The 19779-nt window shown below is 44.4% G+C and overlaps 1 protein-coding gene across 1 annotated transcript; it reads right to left on the minus strand.

Moving 5' to 3' along the window:
* Positions 1-1054: 1054 nt before the first annotated feature.
* On the minus strand, positions 1055-16390 carry LOC126525958 (transcription factor IIIB 50 kDa subunit-like). Its single transcript, XM_050173959.3, has 5 exons — positions 15958-16390; positions 11624-11968; positions 9087-9188; positions 3916-4218; positions 1055-2134 (listed from the first exon to the last, which is right to left on the minus strand). Exons 1-5 carry the CDS (start codon positions 16018-16020, stop codon positions 1763-1765), a joined length of 1185 nt encoding a protein of 394 aa, XP_050029916.2. The 5' UTR covers positions 16021-16390; the 3' UTR covers positions 1055-1762.
* Positions 16391-19779: the final 3389 nt, after the last annotated feature.

Raw genomic sequence — 19779 nt, forward strand, 5'->3', positions numbered from 1 at the left:
CTCAGGCTGATATATTAAACGTGCGAAACAATAACAGGAGATCGACCCATGCAAGAGGCCGCGTTTCTACAAGAAAGATCGCCTTCGTGCATAGCGTTCGCAGCCAGCATTTCCCGGTAAACGTTACAGTTGCATAAGCTGCAGTTGCCGGGAAGCATGAAAAGCAGTAAGGGTCTTTGAACACTGTTGCATTCCACACTTAAAGAGGAAGCTTTAGCTCGGGCCAAACTCTGACGCGGCCTATTCAAATACAAGTAAAACGCAAAAACGTTTTTCTGAGATAACCTCTGGACCGTTTTTAATGAAATTTATTGCATTTGAGGGAAAACACTAAAATCTAGTGACTGTTGGAAGCGGAATTTCGATTTAGGGCCTGAATTTTGTTACAAAAATTTTTAAAAATTAGGAAGTTTAAAAAAAATAGAACAAAGTTTAAAAATTCATAGCTCTGCATCAAGAATAGATATCGCGGTTCTGTGAACGGCATCCATTAGATCATTGAAAGCAGACAAATTTGAAATGTCATTTTTTTATCTTGCATGAATTTGTTACGTTGTTTGCAAGGGTTCTGCAAAAGCTGTATTTCCATGTTATTACATATTTTTAGATTCATGTGTAACATATAAATTTTGTCCGCTTTAGGTGTGCTATCAGATGCATTTCACAGTATCGTATCAATTTTTCGTTGATGAGTTACAAAGTTGTAAACATGATAGTTTCGTTTTTTGAAAACTAGATGTTCACGAATTTTTAATAAACAATTCACAACCTAAATAAAATATTCAAAACCAACAGTCACTAGATTTTAAGTTTTTGTTTTAAATGCAATAAACCTCGTCAAATTTGGTGCAGTGGCTGTCGAGAAAAACGAATTCTCCTTTTACATGTATTTAGGTAGGAGCACCCGAGCTAATGCTTCCTCTTAAAAGTGAAGCTTGATCCCAATTTTTCACAAGACAAAGCCATTATGGAACTGGTTTCCAAGAATGCACTATTGTGTTGCATCAGTCCTAAATAATACATGGTCTGTGCATCTGGCACTAACAAACACAAGGAAAAAAACATTGCAGCTTTAATATAAAGCATGAAAACACCAGTCTAGGAATGGAGGACAGTGAAAATGTGCCATCAGCACAGGAACATACACGACAGCAATAACAAAGGCTGAACACATTCATAGCATGAAAAGATGGCCGTAGAGAAAACGGCAGTGCAGTTCAGTGGTTATCACAGTTTGCTGGAGCCAAGTTAATGACCAACTGAAAAGCAACACCCGCCCAACATGGTGTTTTGTTCTCAAGTGGACATGCCCTTGATGCTGAAGCATTTAGGAAGGTTGCCCCTTATGAAGGACTTGTAGCTCAACGTAATGCTAAAGCATTAACATCGGTCACCCCCTTATTGAGGGCATATAGACAGGTTTTACGATATCTACATTCGCATGAATTTAGATGCTAACGTTGCTCTTTGCATATTTGTGTTTTTGCGTCACATATTTAATATTTTTCACGAATGCATTCAATTTTCATCAACACGCGTCAATACTTCCATAGTTTCCGAGATCCTAGAGAACGCACCATCCATGCCACCTAATGCCGGTTTTGGATTCGAAGGTCTTGCAACGTCCTCGCTGCAGTGACAGTTTGCATCACTACCACGAGGCCATGTCAAACGTGGCTCAGAACATTTGTAACAATTGTAAGAGTTTTCACTAGCATCCTCTTAGTTCCTCAGAGACTACACACTACTGCCAAACAAAACGTCAGTCATCCGTCGCATTCTTTCGTTTTCGAGATTCCAGAAATGCCTCTATAACCTTCACCTCCTGCTCATTTCGAATGAGGAGGTCAATTTCAGAGTCCGAAATGTGCTCATTGCCGTCGCAGTCCGCCACTTCAGCAGCATAATCGTGCGCCGTCTTGGTCCTTTTTCTCCCCTTCCGGAATGTTTTATAGACGACTGCAGATCGTTGCTCGCCCGTCTGCCCTGTACTGGTGCTTGCCGCACTGCTGGTGGCGTCCATCACTAACGATGCTGAGTAGCGGATTATGTCTGGCACGTACATCAATACAGTGTTGGCACTCAGCTTTTTACCTTTGATCCACGGGATATGACTGGCCATTTGCACAAGTACCTGAAAGAGACCAGCGTGGCAGACAGCAGCATTATACAGGTGTAACGTAATGTCAGTAGGGTATTAACAATATTACTGGACGCCATGCTAGTACCACTTCTCCCTGATGCACGTGTGATGTAAAACTGCGGTATGAGTGGGTGACAGCAGGCAGTAATGCTATGCTAGAACTCTCTAGTAAGGCAGAGTGGGGCAAATGGCATTTCTTTCTGGCTAAGCTGCTGGCTTAGGTTTACTTGCACTCGTGGTTTTTGTAGGCACCAGATGTGAGTTCATCTAGTCTCCTCAGTGTCACCAGCCTTGTGTGAAACAAAGCATAAATCACACAAAGCATAAAAACAAGAGAACCTATTCCTGTCCCTTCGGGTATTTGTTGTGCTATGCAACCTGTGCAAGCCTGTGCAACGACACAAGCATGTACATCAGTTACCATCTTTGTGCTGCTAACCAGTTGATCGTGTTTAACAACCTTAATAAGCTAAATTGTGTGGCCGAATATTTTGCACGAGTGAGACAACTTCATGCAGATAGCTGCAGCAGAACCTCGCTGACTGGCGGCAACATTCGTGATTGAGAACACAAAAAATTATCCAATACCGTTACGCTTTTTTCGCGTTTCATGCATTCCCGTAAAACACGATCTTTTGGCAACGACTATTCAGTACATCACCAAACTGCGATCGCACGATACGTTTTCCCAGGTAAACAAGAAAGGGTGCGAGGTGCGTACAATTAGGAGTAGTATAGGCACCCAGCACGACACCTTCCCCGCAGAACTTGCCCGCCCGTGTCACGTGTCACGCCCGTGTCAATGCTGGCATGTGGTACACACTCGGTTTCCTTTTTCAGTACCAGCAAATCTCCTTGTCGCACGTTGCATCTGTAGCTATCGCTGCCAACCCTATTGTGATAACCATTTTCATTTATCCAGCTGTTTCATGGCGGACGAGTGGGGTTTAGTGCTGTTGGAAGTGTACTGCATGCTTTTAGTAGGCAACAACCCTAATGCATGGCCACTCCCTGCTGCACAAACTGAGCATCATGTTTCACTCTGGCGGCATTGTATTTCAGCATTTCCCATCAGCTCGATTTTGTTTCGGCTACCCGTTGCCGTCTTAAAACACTACGAACTAGGGAAATGACAAAGTGCATTCAGGCCGCCTGGGCACCACTGGGTCGACGTCTCCTGCCACAACGATTCCCACCGAGTAGGCACATCAAAACTGCTTGCCAAAATGCCCTGCCCAAGAAAACTGTTGACCCAGGCTGAATTTGAGGAGCACAAACGTAAGCTTGCTAAGGCTGCAAAAATGACTATGCGTGTCGAATCATACGTTTTCCCAGTTAGTACGTTTTCTCAGGAATTTTCTAAAACAGATTAACATAAAGTGTATTCTACTGTACTCAGAAGCCTTAATGCTGCAGCAAGCAGATAGGTTTGCATACTCACTCAATAGTACAATCGCACATACTCGTTTCACAGGTGTGAGTGTCGGTAAGTGATAAAGGGTTTGAGTAGATGCACATATAAACATGAGTGACAGGCAGCACATGTGAGTTAAGTAGGATGGTCATTTAGTTCGGTTCATGATCCACAGATTAGGAAAACAGCATTAAAACAATGACATACTACAATGAATCTGTGTGGAAGGAAGAGGATTGGATGGTCAAAGACCGATAACTCTACAGCCTTGCCATCTAACCCTCTGTAATTAAGGCTATATAAAATACGCAACAATAGTGAAGTAGAAGGGGGCATCGTTCCTATCCCTAGGACTTGCCTTGTTCAGGTCAGAGAGCGTGGACATGAGCGAGCTGGTGGGCTTGCCCAAACCGTGCATGTTACAGAAGGTCGCGTACGAGACGTTTTGATGGTTGACGTCGAGCGACTTCCAGGCAATGAAGATGAGCGCAGGCCCAACGCACCGCGGCGCCCGCCCCTCGAAGAACCAGCAGCACCGGAGCGGCTCCAGCAGAGCGGTGGCACGCGACACCACCTTTGCCCGTTCAGAGGGGTCAATCGCCTGTGCCGCTTCAGGCAGCAGATCCTGCAGCCTGGCAGGCATCGTTCCTGTGCCCATATCCTGCAAACAACCATGGGGTTTCTCCCCTTTAGTTGCAAGGCCAATAGCATGAACATATCTCGTTCATCGTTCGCTCGCATTGACACTAGCCAACAGCATCGGCACTGACAGCCAAGGAGTTATACTCACCCCTCCATTCTATAACTTTTCGTCCACTCAACTTCTGAGTGAGCAGAGCAGTCCTTCTCCTTCATTAAGGTTGTGCCACTTCTCTTTGAGAACACTCCTCGGTGATTACCAAGCTAAATAACATTTATAACTGGGCAATCCCAAGTGTTTATTCAAATCTTTGGGAGTGCAGGAATGATAGTTCAGTGGCTCCTTATTGTAAGAATCATTAAACTGTGCTCTTCAATGTCAAGGGAGAGCATTGGGTCAAAGCCCATTTTCAATACGGGTATTTGCACCACTGGTCGACATTTATTCAAGTCTATGGTGACGCCATCTTTGCAACGTTTATTTGGCCACTGCTCTCATAAAATTCGGGGTCTTGAGACCGCAACTAGAGAGAAACTGGTTCGGACTTCTCCCGAGTGTTGTTGCACCCCCTTTAGCTTTACACGTCATTTTCTGGCCAATCAAAGCTCAATCAAGTGACATCCTGTTACAACAGTAACAAAATGTTTGACTCTCGTCGACAATTTTCCCCGCCCTAGTATGACCATCACCCTAAACTATGCCTCTTTCATATTTAAAACAGCGCCAAAAAAGCGCGGACAAGGGAGGACACAGGACGAGCGCTGACTTGCCGGTGTTTTTTTGGCACTGTTTAAAATATGAATGATCCGTACCAACTAGCTCGCACCCAAACCCTTCCGAGTCTATGCCTCTTGTCAGTATTACATAATTCATACAGCAAAACGACTCGCAACATCGGCAGCTCATTAGCATCATTTAACCCTATTCATAAAAAAAAACATTAAACCGAACTTAAGAAACGAATTATTGTGAACACCATTTTTTTCCACTCCACAAAACAGTGCACTCTTTCAGTTTGGAACACTCTTGTTGGCAAAAATTACTCTCACCCATGCAGCCATAGAGTTTCTCACTACATTACCTAGAGGGAAATCTGGCGCTGCTGCGCTGTGGTATGCATGGGAATGCCGGTATATTGTGGATTCGAATTGGCATCGTTCTCGTAGAGACAGAACACCTTGAAGACCCGCTTGGCAAGTACCGTTCAGTCTGTCACAATGATTCATTTTCTACTAGAACAGCACGTGAAAAGCTGTTTTAGCTTTATTATTATGCGAAAACATGTTTTGTGTAACTATGAGAACTTGTTATTGTGTGTACAACTACATGTTACGTAAAAAGTATCAGCGGGCCGCTAAAGTTGGAGGACAGACGACCAGGTTCGCGCTCACTTTGAAACAGTTGGTCGTCTGTTCTTGCTTTTCTTCGCTTGGTCATGCATCGTGGGTGAGTAAAGATGTAATATGCGTGAATGGAAACATTTTATGAAGATTTTACTTTGAGAACGCGTTATTTGCGTAGCCATATCTACGTTTTAGATGAAGCCTCTTACAACACTAGCCAACACGAGCCTCGCAGACACATATATCTTCATTCCCATGACGGCACGGTGCCCCCTTAAGAAACTCCCATAGACGGTGGCGCCAGATTACCCTCTAGGTGTTATAGTGAGAAACTCTATGCATGCAGCCATTCTCCCATTCACTATTTCACTACAACTATAGCATATTATAGCCTTCTAGAACACTAACTAAAACAGAACCTCGGCGCCACCGAATTTTCCGTACGTATTTTCGCTGAACGAGTAAACAGATTTAGCAAGCTCCGAGATGGCCGATAATGGTTACACTTCTCTATTCACTTTTATTATATATATATATATATAACGGGGTGCAAACTGCACCTTCGCTGTCGCGACGTTTATTGGCGCCTGACGAACGTTCCATTCCCGGTGCAATAGTACCGCCTACGCCTCGCGTATTTTATCGTGGGCTGAATCAAGAATGCGGCGGGCCTCTCTCAAGCACATATCGGAGAACCACTTGAGCCAGGCACGCTGTCACCTCTCTCGAGCCGGCAGCGACAACCGAACCGAAATGAAACCTTTATTCTATGATCAAACTCTAGCGGTCGACGTTACGGCACGGTACGGCGCTAGCGGACGAACGCGTCGAAAGAGCCCGATCTTTTACTGCCGAATGTTTCTTTGTCCGATCGTTCAATTTCACAGCAGTAAAACGACGCGCAGCACACTGCGCGATGAACGTCCCGGTTGCTTAACCGGCGGTTTGTCGCTAAGCTGGCGCGACGACAACCTCCGCAATCGGTGCTTCGCGGACTTTTAGGCTTAGCGTCGAAGTGGGCTTTGCGCCGGACGCGACCCGTCCGACCGTTGGGATCCGTTTGGAAACCCTGTTGGACGAGGTCGTGGGTGCGGTACTTGTTAATTGGTACTACCGCGGCCGCTGGTTAAAACGGAGCGGATGACATAACGACGGTGCTTGACACCAGAGGCTGCAGTTAGGATAGACTTTCATTCACTTTCAGCCATTTCTTCGTACGCGGCGCGGCGTACGTAGGCGAGAAGGCTCGTGAAAGTAGTGTCGCTGCCGGTCGTTACTTTGGCGAGTTTGTTAAGCACACGTGTTCTGGCACGCTTTACTGTGTGTGCAATGCGGTACTGTTGCAAGTAGTTACGGCGAATAATCGAAAACTGCGTAGTCGCGCTGTGCATATTCACGTACGGATACAGGAGCTTCGAAGCTGGCTTTAACGGTCAACACGTGAATCTCTCTGTTGAACTGGCAAACTGGAATCCTAGATTCTTGCCCCTGGTTTCGCGCTCCTATCACCGTTTCCGACCGGCAGCGTTCCGCAACTGCCCACAGCTAGACGGGGGCAGAAACGCCATACTAGCGCTGGATTGGGAGTAGCTTGCTTCTCCATAAACGAAGGCAACCGGACCGTTTTCTCTTAAGAACCAGACAACTAATTGTGCCAAGTATTCCACAGAACCGTCCGGACCATCAAATGCGATCTCTCCGCAAGATTTTCTGTAATAAAAAATGCAGTGGTAAGCGCAAAATTAGTTTTCTACGATTTCGAGAGAAAAAAAAAAAAACGCACGCCCTTGTAAAGCGGCCGCGATGTTGCATAAACGATAAATAAAAATACCAGGGTTCTTACAAAAACTGCGCGAAAATAAAGGGGAGGGGGGGTGCGCAAAACTTACACAATTGAGTCACGAAAAGCAGCACCTTTCTCACGCACGCCAAATGATTTGCATGACGCGGCGTTCTCCTCGCGTTCGGTCTAAAGGGCTTTAGTTCGGCGTCCAATCGAAGAGACGCAAGCAACGGACAGTTACGCGAGCGGGCCATGAACAATCTACCATCTCCGTTTCAGACATCAGCTAGGTGCAACGGTGTGGAGGCTAGCACGATTTTTTTTTAGAACCTTAGAAACAAACCGTGGTATACACATATCTAATGCGTTGTTTTAGATCAATTCGCTGCGTTTCTCTTTTCGGTACGTTTATTTGTTTTTTTCCAGCCCGTTGCAGCAGCCACACGTGCAAACTCGCGCGAGCAAACGCCGTCGGCCTACAGCCTAGCGCGAATGGAACGCGCGGAGTGATACGTTTTTGTCACCGAACTTCTTGCGTAGCTTACGCAGCGTTGCACCGTATGTCTGCTGATGCCGGGTGCTGAGCGGTGTTCGCTAACTAGTAGCAGCATAGAGAAAGAAAAAGACTATGGTAGCAGAAAATAGTACCCTCTTCATTTCTCGGAACCACTACGTACATATACATGCCTGATGTCTAAAACGGATTATAGTTAAGCGGGCAGAGTGTCTTCTTTTCGCACGTCGCTTTAACTGTCAGCTCGGCGCCGTTTCGAACGCTAGCAGATACAACTGCGCGTTTGCCCGAGGAGCTATTCCGGACATTGGCGAACTGCGTCGTACTGTAAAATGCCGTAAAGGCAAACGATTTGCCCCTCAGCAAAAAATTACGTGCAACACGGCGCCTAACGTACGACGAGTGGTATCCACCTGCAGACTCCAGCGGGCGGTGCTTTAGAGAAGGGAGAGAGAACGAGTCTTAAACGCAACAAGATGGGCCCGATCAAAATTCTAGAGTCTTGATCACTACATCTGTTGTTTGTTGTTTTAAACGAGGTGCAGAATCTCGCCAGCACCCGTATGAGCGGCGAGAGCCCATGGAGGTAAAAAAAGCGATTGAAGCCAAACCTGTCGGCCCAACACGTGATCGCGCGTCAAAGTGCGCGGTTGGTTTTAGTGTTCCCGTTCTGCAGGCAGAGCCACAGCAGCCTAACAAGCACGCACCGAATAAAAACTAATGGCATAGCTACTGAGAACCAAACGTGTCGGCAAATCTTTATTCTTGCTCCGTGATCTCGACGCAAGAGGTCACGTGTTAAGCCGCTCTGACGCAGCCTATTTGAATGCATGTAAAACGCAGAAAAGCTTTTCCGAGATAACCCCTGGACCGATCTTCATGAAATTCGTTGAACTTGAGAGAGAAAGTTAAATTCTAGTGACTGTTGGAAGCGGAATTCCGATATAGGACCTGAATTTTGTTTAAAAACATTTCAAATATTCGAAATTTCGAAAAAAGAAATAGAAGCACAAAGTTTACAATAGCTCTGCATCAAGAACAGATATCGCGGTTCTGTAAGCGACATCCATTAGATCAATCAATATGTCAATTATATCTTACGTGACTTTGTTATGTTGTATACAAGGGTTCTGCGAAAGCTGTACTTCCACATTACTAAATCGTTTGGGATTCATGTGTAATATATCACTGTGTTCACCACAGTGACAGTTAAGTGATAGGAGATGACGTGAATGGTACGCATCCTCACCTCGCTGACCGTGCGAATGGCCTGGAACAGGTTTGGGCCTGTACACTGGGCCATCTGGGCCAAGGCGGGGAGCGATATGGTTCGGCCATTCTCCCGCAGCACCTGTGTTGCACCGAGCACAGTTATGAAACATGCCACGAGCACAATCGCCTGAAAGGCCAGCAATCGTGCACGACAACATGTTTACAGTAGTATTCAAGGAGCACGAAGACAGCATTTTTTTTAACTTTTTTTTTAATTAACTGAAAGTTCCAAACCTAGAAACCCTAGCAAAATACTGGCAAGCATGCTCTAAATAAATTACTGTAACACTTGTTTCTATGAGCCAGTTCTGGCACCAGCACCCAGGACATGGATTTGTCATGCCCACATTACACACTGACTTGCTCTGTTCCTTAAATCACTGCGGCTGCCACACACAAGAAGTCGCAAGAAGAAACATGTGTGACACTCTTCTTTTATATTTTTATGAGCAACGGCATTACGCATAGCCCTCTTACAATGTCAGCAATACTTTTTTTTCCTTTTTGTGACAATAATGTCGACCTGCGCCAGGTCCAGCATTTCAAGACGTGGGCCGGTACAACGTATAACACTATTCCAATCCGTTTTTATTCCAAATCAGCCATTAGCTCTCCGTGATAGGTCCAGCCCACATGGGCAGGTGCCAGGCCTGTATGGGCAGAGCCCGAGCAATTTTGACCTATTTTGGAGGGCAAATGGCCGATTTGGACTAAAAACAGGTTGGAATAGTTTTAACCGGCTCAAATTCATATTAAAATTTAGGTAGTCACTACGGTGAGCAAGCCTGTGATGATAGCGTGGTTGCATAACGTGACAGGCCCTAACCTAAACCCTCAATGTGGGCCCCGTGACACGATAGTGCAGTTGCAAAAACCAGGCTTGCCAGCAAACGGCACCTGCCAACACCTACACTTTTGAACACCAAGGAAACTGCAGTGCCTGCTACCTAAAATGTGCAAACAGCAACAACTGAAAAAAAAAAAAAAAGAAAGAAGAAAGGCTACCTAAAAGAGAAATAGTTAAAAAAGACTAAAGAAAGAAAGCAATATTTCAAGAAAGAAATGCAGCTTGAACAGAGGATCTAGAAGTCACGAATGCAGGTGCTTTCCTACGCCTACACGAATTAGGAATGGGAAGAGGCACTATTACAGAGGTTCTGTATTGGCGGCTGTTGCTCTATCAATATAACATAGCCCAAATAGTGAGGGCCCCCCCTCGCTAAACCTTACTATAGATGTTTCCCAACCTTTACACAGTAGAATCTCAGTAAACAGAAATCACTTAAGTGTAACTGCTCCTTAAACCAAACAACAGACTCTTAATTCATTGACTTTGTATTTGGGTAATGAAAAAGAAAACTGTCACTAATTGGAATAAAATTTCCGCAACTCCCTGTAAATGGTACCACAATATCAAGCTGTAAAGGAATTTTTCATAAATAGGTAGGATCTGAAATATATTCATTCCAACACCTGTATTCCTTAAAGCCATCCTTAAAAAGCAATGGCAAAGACCCAAGGAGGCAGGAATATGAATTACCTTTAATGTGTAGCGTGTATACACAGCTCGAAAGCTTCACGGCATCACCAATCACCCCATAGAAAACCAAAATAAGGACAACTGAAATTTTGGATGCCTTACAACACGCTGTTTGATAATTTGAACGCTTCCTGGATGATCGCATGTTGCTCTGCCACTGACTGAGGCAGGAATGTGTTGCTGTGGCGCCTCCTTGAAATCAAAACTAGCAAAGCCTAGTCAAATCCAGTAGTCGTTGACACTAACCAAATCACTAAACCAACTAGCTGCTTCCTTCAGTTCTTTACACCTCCACCAGAAATGTTACGTGTGGAAAGACACAGACGAGAGATGCTATTTACACGCTATTTACATTGGAGCCAGGCAGCCAGGCTGACACTCGCTCGTGCCAAGGGCACCGACCAACTTCTTTGTCGTTCTCGCGGTGGCTCATCTCTCGCGGAATCATATCGTAATATTATTATTAATAGTATTAAGAAGGTGAATAACATATAGTGCTGAACTTCTGCACATCTTTCTCAGTAAGTGATACTCCTGCTATTTGGGACATATTTCTTTTGTCTCTTGAGGTTCCATATCACAAGATTCTACCGTACTTGCACTTACCAAGCGCCTTTCTCTTATGTGTAAAAGCATGTGGTAGCGTTTCTAAAATTTATGAAAATAGGGCTCAGTACTTTTTTTTATTGCTGTAGGAGCTGTTTACGCATTCCACCTCAAGCGCAATGTGACTGATGCAGCTCAGCATCCCAGCTGCAACATTTTGCTGGACAAGGGCAAACACAACAGCTCCCTGGCTAAGCATTTCGCCATCATAAGCAAACATTACAACAAATTATCTAGGACCCTCAGACGTTTGCCAGTACTTTTTTTTACAGGGTTTGGAGATCTCGGAACGTCACCAGTACTCCTGTTACTACTCATTCAAACACGGCACAGGACAACATTGCATGCTGTCTTCCTGTCAACGGTACCTGATAGCAGCTGGCGGCCGCAAGGGCCATCTGGTGGCTGAACGGCTGCTTAATGAACCTCTTGTTGAAGATGTCGCAGGCCTGCTGCACCATTACCGAATCCATGTTCACTTTCGTGGCCATCTGCTTGATCCAATCATTGCAGAGGCGCCGGTTTCCGGTCAGTCCTTCACTCAGCAGGCACTGAAACCGTGCTCCCCTCTCGCCTCTGGCGCGGCAGAGAGTCAAGGTGTTTCTGCTCGTCGAGGACACAAAGCAGAGGCCGTCGTCGCCGCCCGAGAACCCCGTCGCACGCAGCGGAGCAGCGTCCAAAACGGCTCCGCAGGCGGTGCACACCCGTGAAAACTGGAGAAAAATTCATTTATCATAATCAACTTCCCAGATCTGAAGATAGCTCAAGGACACATACGCTTTTGGAGTCGATTCTTACTACGTACGTGGCAACCTGTAAACTTCAGAATTTATAAAAACCCCGTGGACACAACACACACAAAAAAAACGTGCAGCACACTTTTTTTTTAGGTTAGCCTGAGCACACAAATTTTGTGAGGTACAAAATAACAATGAACTACCTTTAGATGCACTACACAAAGCAACAGCAAACTTGAAAGAGCACGAACTGACAAGCAGCACATTATTTTTAACAATGACTTTTTTAGCTACCATGTTGTTGCCAACTTCGTCTGCTTCAGGAACTTGTCTGAATAAACAGATGTGATGAACCTTCTCAAATTTAATTTCTTTTTCCATTCGTAATGTTGCAGAACAAGCCTGAATTTGTAAGGTTTACACACAATTTGAGAGGTTTGGCAGGTGTCTTATCACCAGCTTGAACACTAGGAACCTGAAAAACCCAGTTCTTTGTTGAAATATCCCATTTAGATGCTAAATGTAGCATCTCGTGGAGAAGTATCTCCACGAGAGGAAAATCTTCAGATCGCAAGAAAACACATACACACACACACGTGCACACACACACACACACACACACCCCCACAAGTACCAAAAAAAAAAAGGACCTCCTCTTTGACACAAGTGCATGTGTCAAAAATGGGTCCTTTCTTTGGTCTTTCCATGTGTGAGACTGTGAGTGCGTGCATGCATGCGAGTGTGGTCTCTTGCACTCTGAAGTTGTTACCAAGATGGATTATCAACCATTTCAGTTACAGTTCCTAGGTTATCTCCATGAAAGCAACTGCACCATCACACACCTTGTCAAAAACACCACATTCAATGGCACAGAAATTAAGCTGCAGCATCGCTTGACAGCTTGACATGTTGATGCTGTGTCCTAGACTATCATGTAAACTCACCGCATTCAAAACGCTTTTCCCGAGTTCTATTCCCAACTCTGATTCAAACAAGGGAGAAGGTCACGGGAAGATGGAGGCTTGAAGCAATTAACAGTGGTAGAACGAGGAAGATCACTGAAGCCAATGTTTTAACAAGGGGTCTCGTCTTCTTCAGGGCAGAAGACTTGTCGAAATATCGGCTTTAGCAACATTCCTTGTTTTACCACTGTCTGTCTTGTCTCCAACAACACAGTAGTCTAGCTCAAATTGCAGTCAACTTTTGCAAAAAGCGATGCAAATAATGTGCTGAAACCACTTCTACACAGTTCCGCTTGCACCCAACTTATATCTGGAATGAATATTTTAGGTAATCACTTTCAAGTTAACATCGAAAGGGGTGAAAGGTAAGGTAGCCAGTAGGGTACAGAGGGATTGAGGATATGTTGGAGGTCTAGCAATCACCAGACTAAAGAAAAATACAACTGGAGTCCAACATGAAAGCGATCACCCCATTTACTTTCAAATCTAGGAATTGTTTTTGTAAACTGACAACTAGCTGTCATGCCCTTCATTACACTGTTTAAGGGTTCTCAGCACGGGCTTAACCAATAATATCCCCACCCTTAGAATCAAGTCTGCCCCACATCATGGAAGAATGTACACAACAGGAAGATAGTATTAGATAACAGGTGTGTGTGCTACCAGAAGAAATATCTGTCAAATTTTTTGCACTGTTAAGCTGCTTATAAATATGTGGAGAAAATTCGGGTTGTTGGTACAGCAAAATTTCCAAATCATATCAAAATTGACCTCCAAATACCAAATCGAATGTGTTCTCATTTCTAGAGAAAATGAAATACCAAGTTTGCAAGGAGCCTGTTTCGTTAAAAAACAGAAGCTTATTTATATTATTGGATATATGCATGTCATGTCATTTGCAAAGGTACGTCCGGTCAATTGAGGAGCTTGTCAATAAGAAACAACAGCTTTTAATTACGTGGTGCAGCACAAAATGTAGCAAAACAAGGAATCAGCATGTCAACAGACGCACAGTGAACAATGTGTTCATGGAAGGACAGAAGTACGGTACTAAAGTACCACACATTATTCGAAAGGGATACAAACACGGTGAGACTGGCCAAACAAATTTCTTTGATCACATTGAGACAACAAATCTATATACGGGGGCTGCCTAAAAATGAGGCATTCTTACTGAATGACTTGAAATTATCGACCGGAAGTTATCTGCCGTATGTGCTCACCTAAGGAACCAGACATGGAAAGTGACGTCATTGTTTAGTGCTTAACGATTAAAAAATGTTTAATATGTCCTCGTTCCACAGCAACATTGTAAAATGGTTACAAATTTACAGCATTCTCAGCTAATGATCATGTGACAGCACAGACTGCGGTTTACACATAAATGTGCATTACAGGTGATTAAAAGAACCCCCTCATTCCTGAAACCGTACATGACATGGCCTAGAAGCAGTGAATCACACCTTATGTATAGGACTGGACATTTGCTTGGCGAATAATCACACTCGATAACATGTTTACAGCTGCAGAGGTTCTGCCTTTGAATTGACTAGCAGCATGTTTCTTGTCGCCATGCAGCGGTCCAAATAACAAAAACTGCTTATTTGTCAAGTTGTTACTTTCAGCAGCCCTTTCCGTTGTGTGTGGTTCATCGCATGTCATGTGACCACAGTTATGTTGGGCGAACTGGCCGCTGCCTAAATGATTGGGTCAGAGAGCACTGTTGCAAGGTACTGAAATTCACTGTAAGACATGACACTGTAATCCGTTGTTTGACACATGCCAGATTCTTGGCCAAAGCAAGAATCAGCTTACTAGGGTGATTATCGAAGCGGAAGAGAATGAAAAACTTGGTGAAATGTGTGCAAGCATGCCATCTGTTGCACTAACAGCGAAAGAACTTGGTTTTCATGTGAACTGATAGGTACTTAGAATTGATAGGGTATCAAGTGTTGCTTCCTGTACTGCCCGCTGATTAGCTAAGATTACGCTGATGTCGGTCATGTGTAAAGAAGCAACAGGGTTGCAAAAATAAACTGTTCAAAGTAGCGCCTGTGTGAGTGTGTGTGTATGTGCCTTTTCATATCCGTGTACCGTTCGCACTTTAATCGTCCTAATGGAATACCAATGTACCCAAGCTGCCGCCCCGGTGGCTTTTCTGTTGTCTTTGGTTCATTTCCTTGTTCATTTCCTTATCAATTGAAGGGCTGGAATGTGTGTATTTGTTTTCTTTTATTGGTCTCTGCCTACACAACAAAGCCACAGGCACTGGCATCTCGTCCATTGTCCCATGCGGCAGTGTTCCAATGCAGCCGTGTTATTTCATTTCACATATTATTGTGAGCTCATTGTATTAATATACACAAAGTTAACCATACTGAGAAATATACAGAAGGGGGTCCGAAAAACAGGGATTCCACCGAGACCCTCAACAGCAATTAGAACAAAAAGTTATTTGCCTAAGAAACGTAGAGAGCTAAGGGACTCTAAGCATAGAATCAGGCGACACAATAATGCAAACGATTGAAAGAAAATGCACTTCATTGTTTGCAAATGTAAGGAATAGAAATAGCACACATTACTGGCAACACCGAACAAAATATGTTTGTTACTGCCGATCACGAAACCACTTAACCTCCTAGAGAAAGCGGAACATTCTTTCCCGTTCCTGGTATAGGCAGGCAGTTGCTTATATAGAAATAAATTTCCAGGCTCTCTGGAACAACTTGACCTGACGTTAACGTCACGGTCATACAAGTATCAAAATGAGTTTACAACAAGCTTTAGCGCGATATACGATGAATACAGAGCATTACCATTCCTAAAGCAACAAAATAGGTTAGACGGTAGTACACCGAGAAAAAGATGTTCACAGACACATCAGAAGAAAAAAATGTCTCAAAATGTCATTACAAACAGCGAGCCAGGCTTCTACGACTGTGCTGTAAACAGGCAGCAGAGTGACTGACTCGAGACAGCAAAATCGAGAAGAATGTCGCTTACTCCATCGCCGCTTTCTTCGGTCACAGCAGAGGCGCCGCACGAAGGACATACGTCAGTAGACATTCGGATATCTTGGAGTGTTCTACGCTGGCTTTCTGGTGCAGAGCAAAAGACGGAATTTATTAAAACGGGCACCAACGCCAGCAGTCGCCCCAAAAACAGATCACCGCGTTTCGCACGCGACTGATGCGACCGCACCGACTGGACCAGCCGTTCCCATGGTGATGATGATGATGATCAGCTGGTTGTCGGATGCGACGCCGGCTTGAAAAAAAATTGACGAAGTATCGCGTCCAAAGATTCCACCCCATTCATCACCGTGAAATTGCCCGGACATATCACGCAGATCTCACAATGTGCGTCCATAGAATGAAGAACCGACGACGGGAAAATCGCTCTTGCTCGCTCACGTTTGGACGCGGGAACTTCAAAAAAAGCATAGAACCATTTCGATTATTGAACACACGGTTAACCCAGTGCACGTTGCCCCATAAAAATAATATTGCTGTTCCAGGAGGGTCTTCCATACTCGTGGCCATTTATTTTCTAAAATTTAATAGTGACTCTTACTTTGCCTTGCACTGGCCCATATGTCGTGTTGATGGGAGTTGAAGCGTTCATTGTTACGGGATCCTATGACGTACGGAATCATTTTGCCATAAAAGGAAATTTGGTCTGTGCGGCCATATAGGAAAATCACTTATCACGTATGGTGTAACAATGTACGGAGCGCCAGCTCCTTACAAACAATAGTATTTTACGCGGAATATCACCTCATCACGGATATTGGGCGCCGTGCCATATATGTTAAGCAAAAGCGCATATAAAATGTAAACCACTTTCAAATTATTGATGCCCGAGTTGTGCGAGCTAAACGTCAGTATATCACGCTTAGAAGTCTGTAAAGTCGTGGGCTTGATTTACTCTGTGGCATGCATCCCCTTATTTCGCTAGCTGTGCTATTAGTTTTCAACATTGTCTTTAATGATCATTCTCGTAACGAGATAGTCAGATCTCTTGAAGGAGTACTTCTGTTTCGTTTTTATTGAATTATTAGCTAGCTGTCCCGACAGTGAAGCAAATAATTAATTTCGTTACCCGATTCAAAAACGCGCGCACTATAAAAGATTGTGCTCGGCTTCGGACGTGGAAAAAAAGAAAAAGGAAATAAGACTATTGAACTCGCCTAAACCTAATACCTGAAAGAAGGCTGCAGACAGAGAAGAGAACCAAAGAGTTGTCTTGAGGGTTGTAGAGTTGTCTGGTTCTTTTTTCTTGTGTCCGTGTCTGTACGCTTTAACTTCTTTCACGATGAGCCCATAGCAACCAGCTCAACTTTCTGTAGTTCTGGACCTAATATCTGCCGGTATTACCGCTGACGCGTCCATTTCTTTTTTCTGAGTCGAGCACCGGGCGTTAAAGACAAGAGTGACGAACGTTCCCCAGCGTTTCCAAGAGAAGTCAGCGACACGGTTATTGTGCGTGACCTTGAACCGCCGCACTTGGTTGACTGGCGCGCTCCCCAGCTTATTTTGTTTTGTTTCTTTATTATACCACGTGATCTTCACCTCCGCTTTCGGTTCACTTCCGAGGCCGCGCTGTACTTGTACTCGCTTGAAAGGGGGGAGGGGAGGGTGGAGTGCTGTAGTTAATTATTCGTGGCGCGCTAGGCTTTGTACCGTAATTGTGGAGTCGAGTTACCCGAAAAAGAAAAAAAGGATGGAAATAAGAAAAAAAGTTCTCGCAGAACCTATCTCACGAGGAATGTCGACAATAATCCGAGTACAATGGCAGCCATTCTTTTAATGCGTGAAAAGTATATGCTTAACCAACGAGAATTTTGTCCGTCCGTCACGTAAGGAGGATGCAAAATGTCTCGTACACTGTTAAGCAAGCAGAAAATGCAGTGGCTCATACCCAGGAAAGGCAGAGGCTACACACCCCCAACAAACTGAAGCAAACAGTGCATGCTAGTGCTTGTAAATATCCGTCAAACCGGCTATCCGGTTTAACTGGAGGAAAATGAAAAACCGGTTATCCGGATTTCAAGAAACGGATATTCACGATATCCGATTTAAATAACCGGTTAGCCGGATATTCGAATATTCGGACACGAATACTTGGTGTAATAGTCTTGCGGAAACCCGCAAGGTCGAGAGAAGTAAGTTTCCTTTGTAGCAATTTGCTACGTTTGGGTGGATGTCTCATTTTCCCTTTATTAATTAACGAATATTTGGTGTTTCAGAAAGCACAGGTAAGGAGGTTAACCACAGCAGATATCGGGTTAGCAAGAGCGGCCGCAGAAATAACGATTAAAATAAGAATGCAAGAAAGGAAGAGAGGTAATTTCGGCACAAGTACAGAAGAACAAGTATCCGTCTGTGAGAATATGCGGATACTATTAACCGAATAACCAATCACTCCGGTTATCTGGTTTTCAAATCCAAATAACCGTTGAATCGAATAACCGGATAACCAGTTTTTCCGCAAAACCGGTTTTTACAGCGAAGCTGCATACCTCTACCGTCCGATAAAATTTTCGTGTCGTTGTGGTAAGCAAAAAAAAAGAAAGAACTCCCCTTACGTGGGCCGATCCCGGAAATAGTGCAACTGCGGGCCGACCCGTGGCGGAGGTGAAGCAGGCGTTAAAAGGACACTAAAGCGAAACAATAAATCAGTTTAGACTAATGGAGCATTGTTTGAGAATCCTCCAGGCAGTCATTAAAAAAAATAGTTTGATTATTAGATGAGAAAAGGAAGGTCCAAGTAAAGCTTTAGGTCCAAGTATCAGTGTTTGAATTTTGCGCCGAAACCCCAGCGCCGGTACGTCAGCGTGACGTCGGGGATTCCAAAATATGTTTTCGCATTTGGGCCGCGTTGGCTGAATAAAGGTTCCCGAAACTTGCCATGTTTAATATTTGGTACCTTGAGAACACAATGTAGGCAATCTATACCGCTATATAAAATTAGTAGGCCCTAGAATATGCCATCAAAATCCAAGACGTCACAGCCCCCAGGTGTGGGAACTTAAGTAGGCGTCGCCACTCGTATTTCGTTCTTGCGCTTTTTCTGGCTTACCAAACGTCTTATCGTTGTAAGAGTGGTGTTCTCGGTGTTGTAGAACGGTAATTTAATGCAGAAGAAATCATTTTTCACTTTAGTGTCCCTTTAAGCACTCCCTACGCGTGGGCCGATCCCGAAGATAGTGCAATGCCGGCCCCACCCGCGGCGGAGGTGAAGCAGGCGTTAAGCACTCCCTACGCGTGGGATGATATTACCCTGCTTATCTTTCAGTGAATACATCTTGGTTTGTCCTATGCCAAGTTTCTCACTGATTTCAGGCTGCGTACATTTTTTACGGCTTCAGTCTTTCTCACGTTATAGTTTCGAATATCACTTATTTTCGCCTTGTTGATCAGTTTTGACAGTTCCACGAGTTCTATCTTATCTCCTCTTGAGTTGGACGCTTTAACTCTGTCGTTTCTTTATTAGGTCCTTAGTTACTTGGGAGAGCTTGCCTACTGGTTGCCTACTGGTTTACCCTACCTATCACTTCTACATACTGCACTATGCTGGGATCAGCAGAAAGTATGAAGTGAATTTCATTTCTTGTTTCACCATTAGGGCTTTTCCAGGTCCACCTTCTGTTGCTACGCTTCATGAAGAAGGTGTTCATTATTCGAAGCTTATTCTTTTCTGCGAATTCTATCAGCATCTCTCCTCTAGCGTTCCTAGAATCGATGCCGTAGTTGCCAATTGCTCGTTCACCAGCCTGATTTTTCCCCACTTTTGCATTGAAGTGGCCCATTACTACCGTATAGT

The sequence above is a fragment of the Dermacentor andersoni genome, chromosome 8 (assembly GCF_023375885.2).
Source record: "Dermacentor andersoni chromosome 8, qqDerAnde1_hic_scaffold, whole genome shotgun sequence".
Taxonomy (NCBI): domain Eukaryota; kingdom Metazoa; phylum Arthropoda; class Arachnida; order Ixodida; family Ixodidae; genus Dermacentor; species Dermacentor andersoni.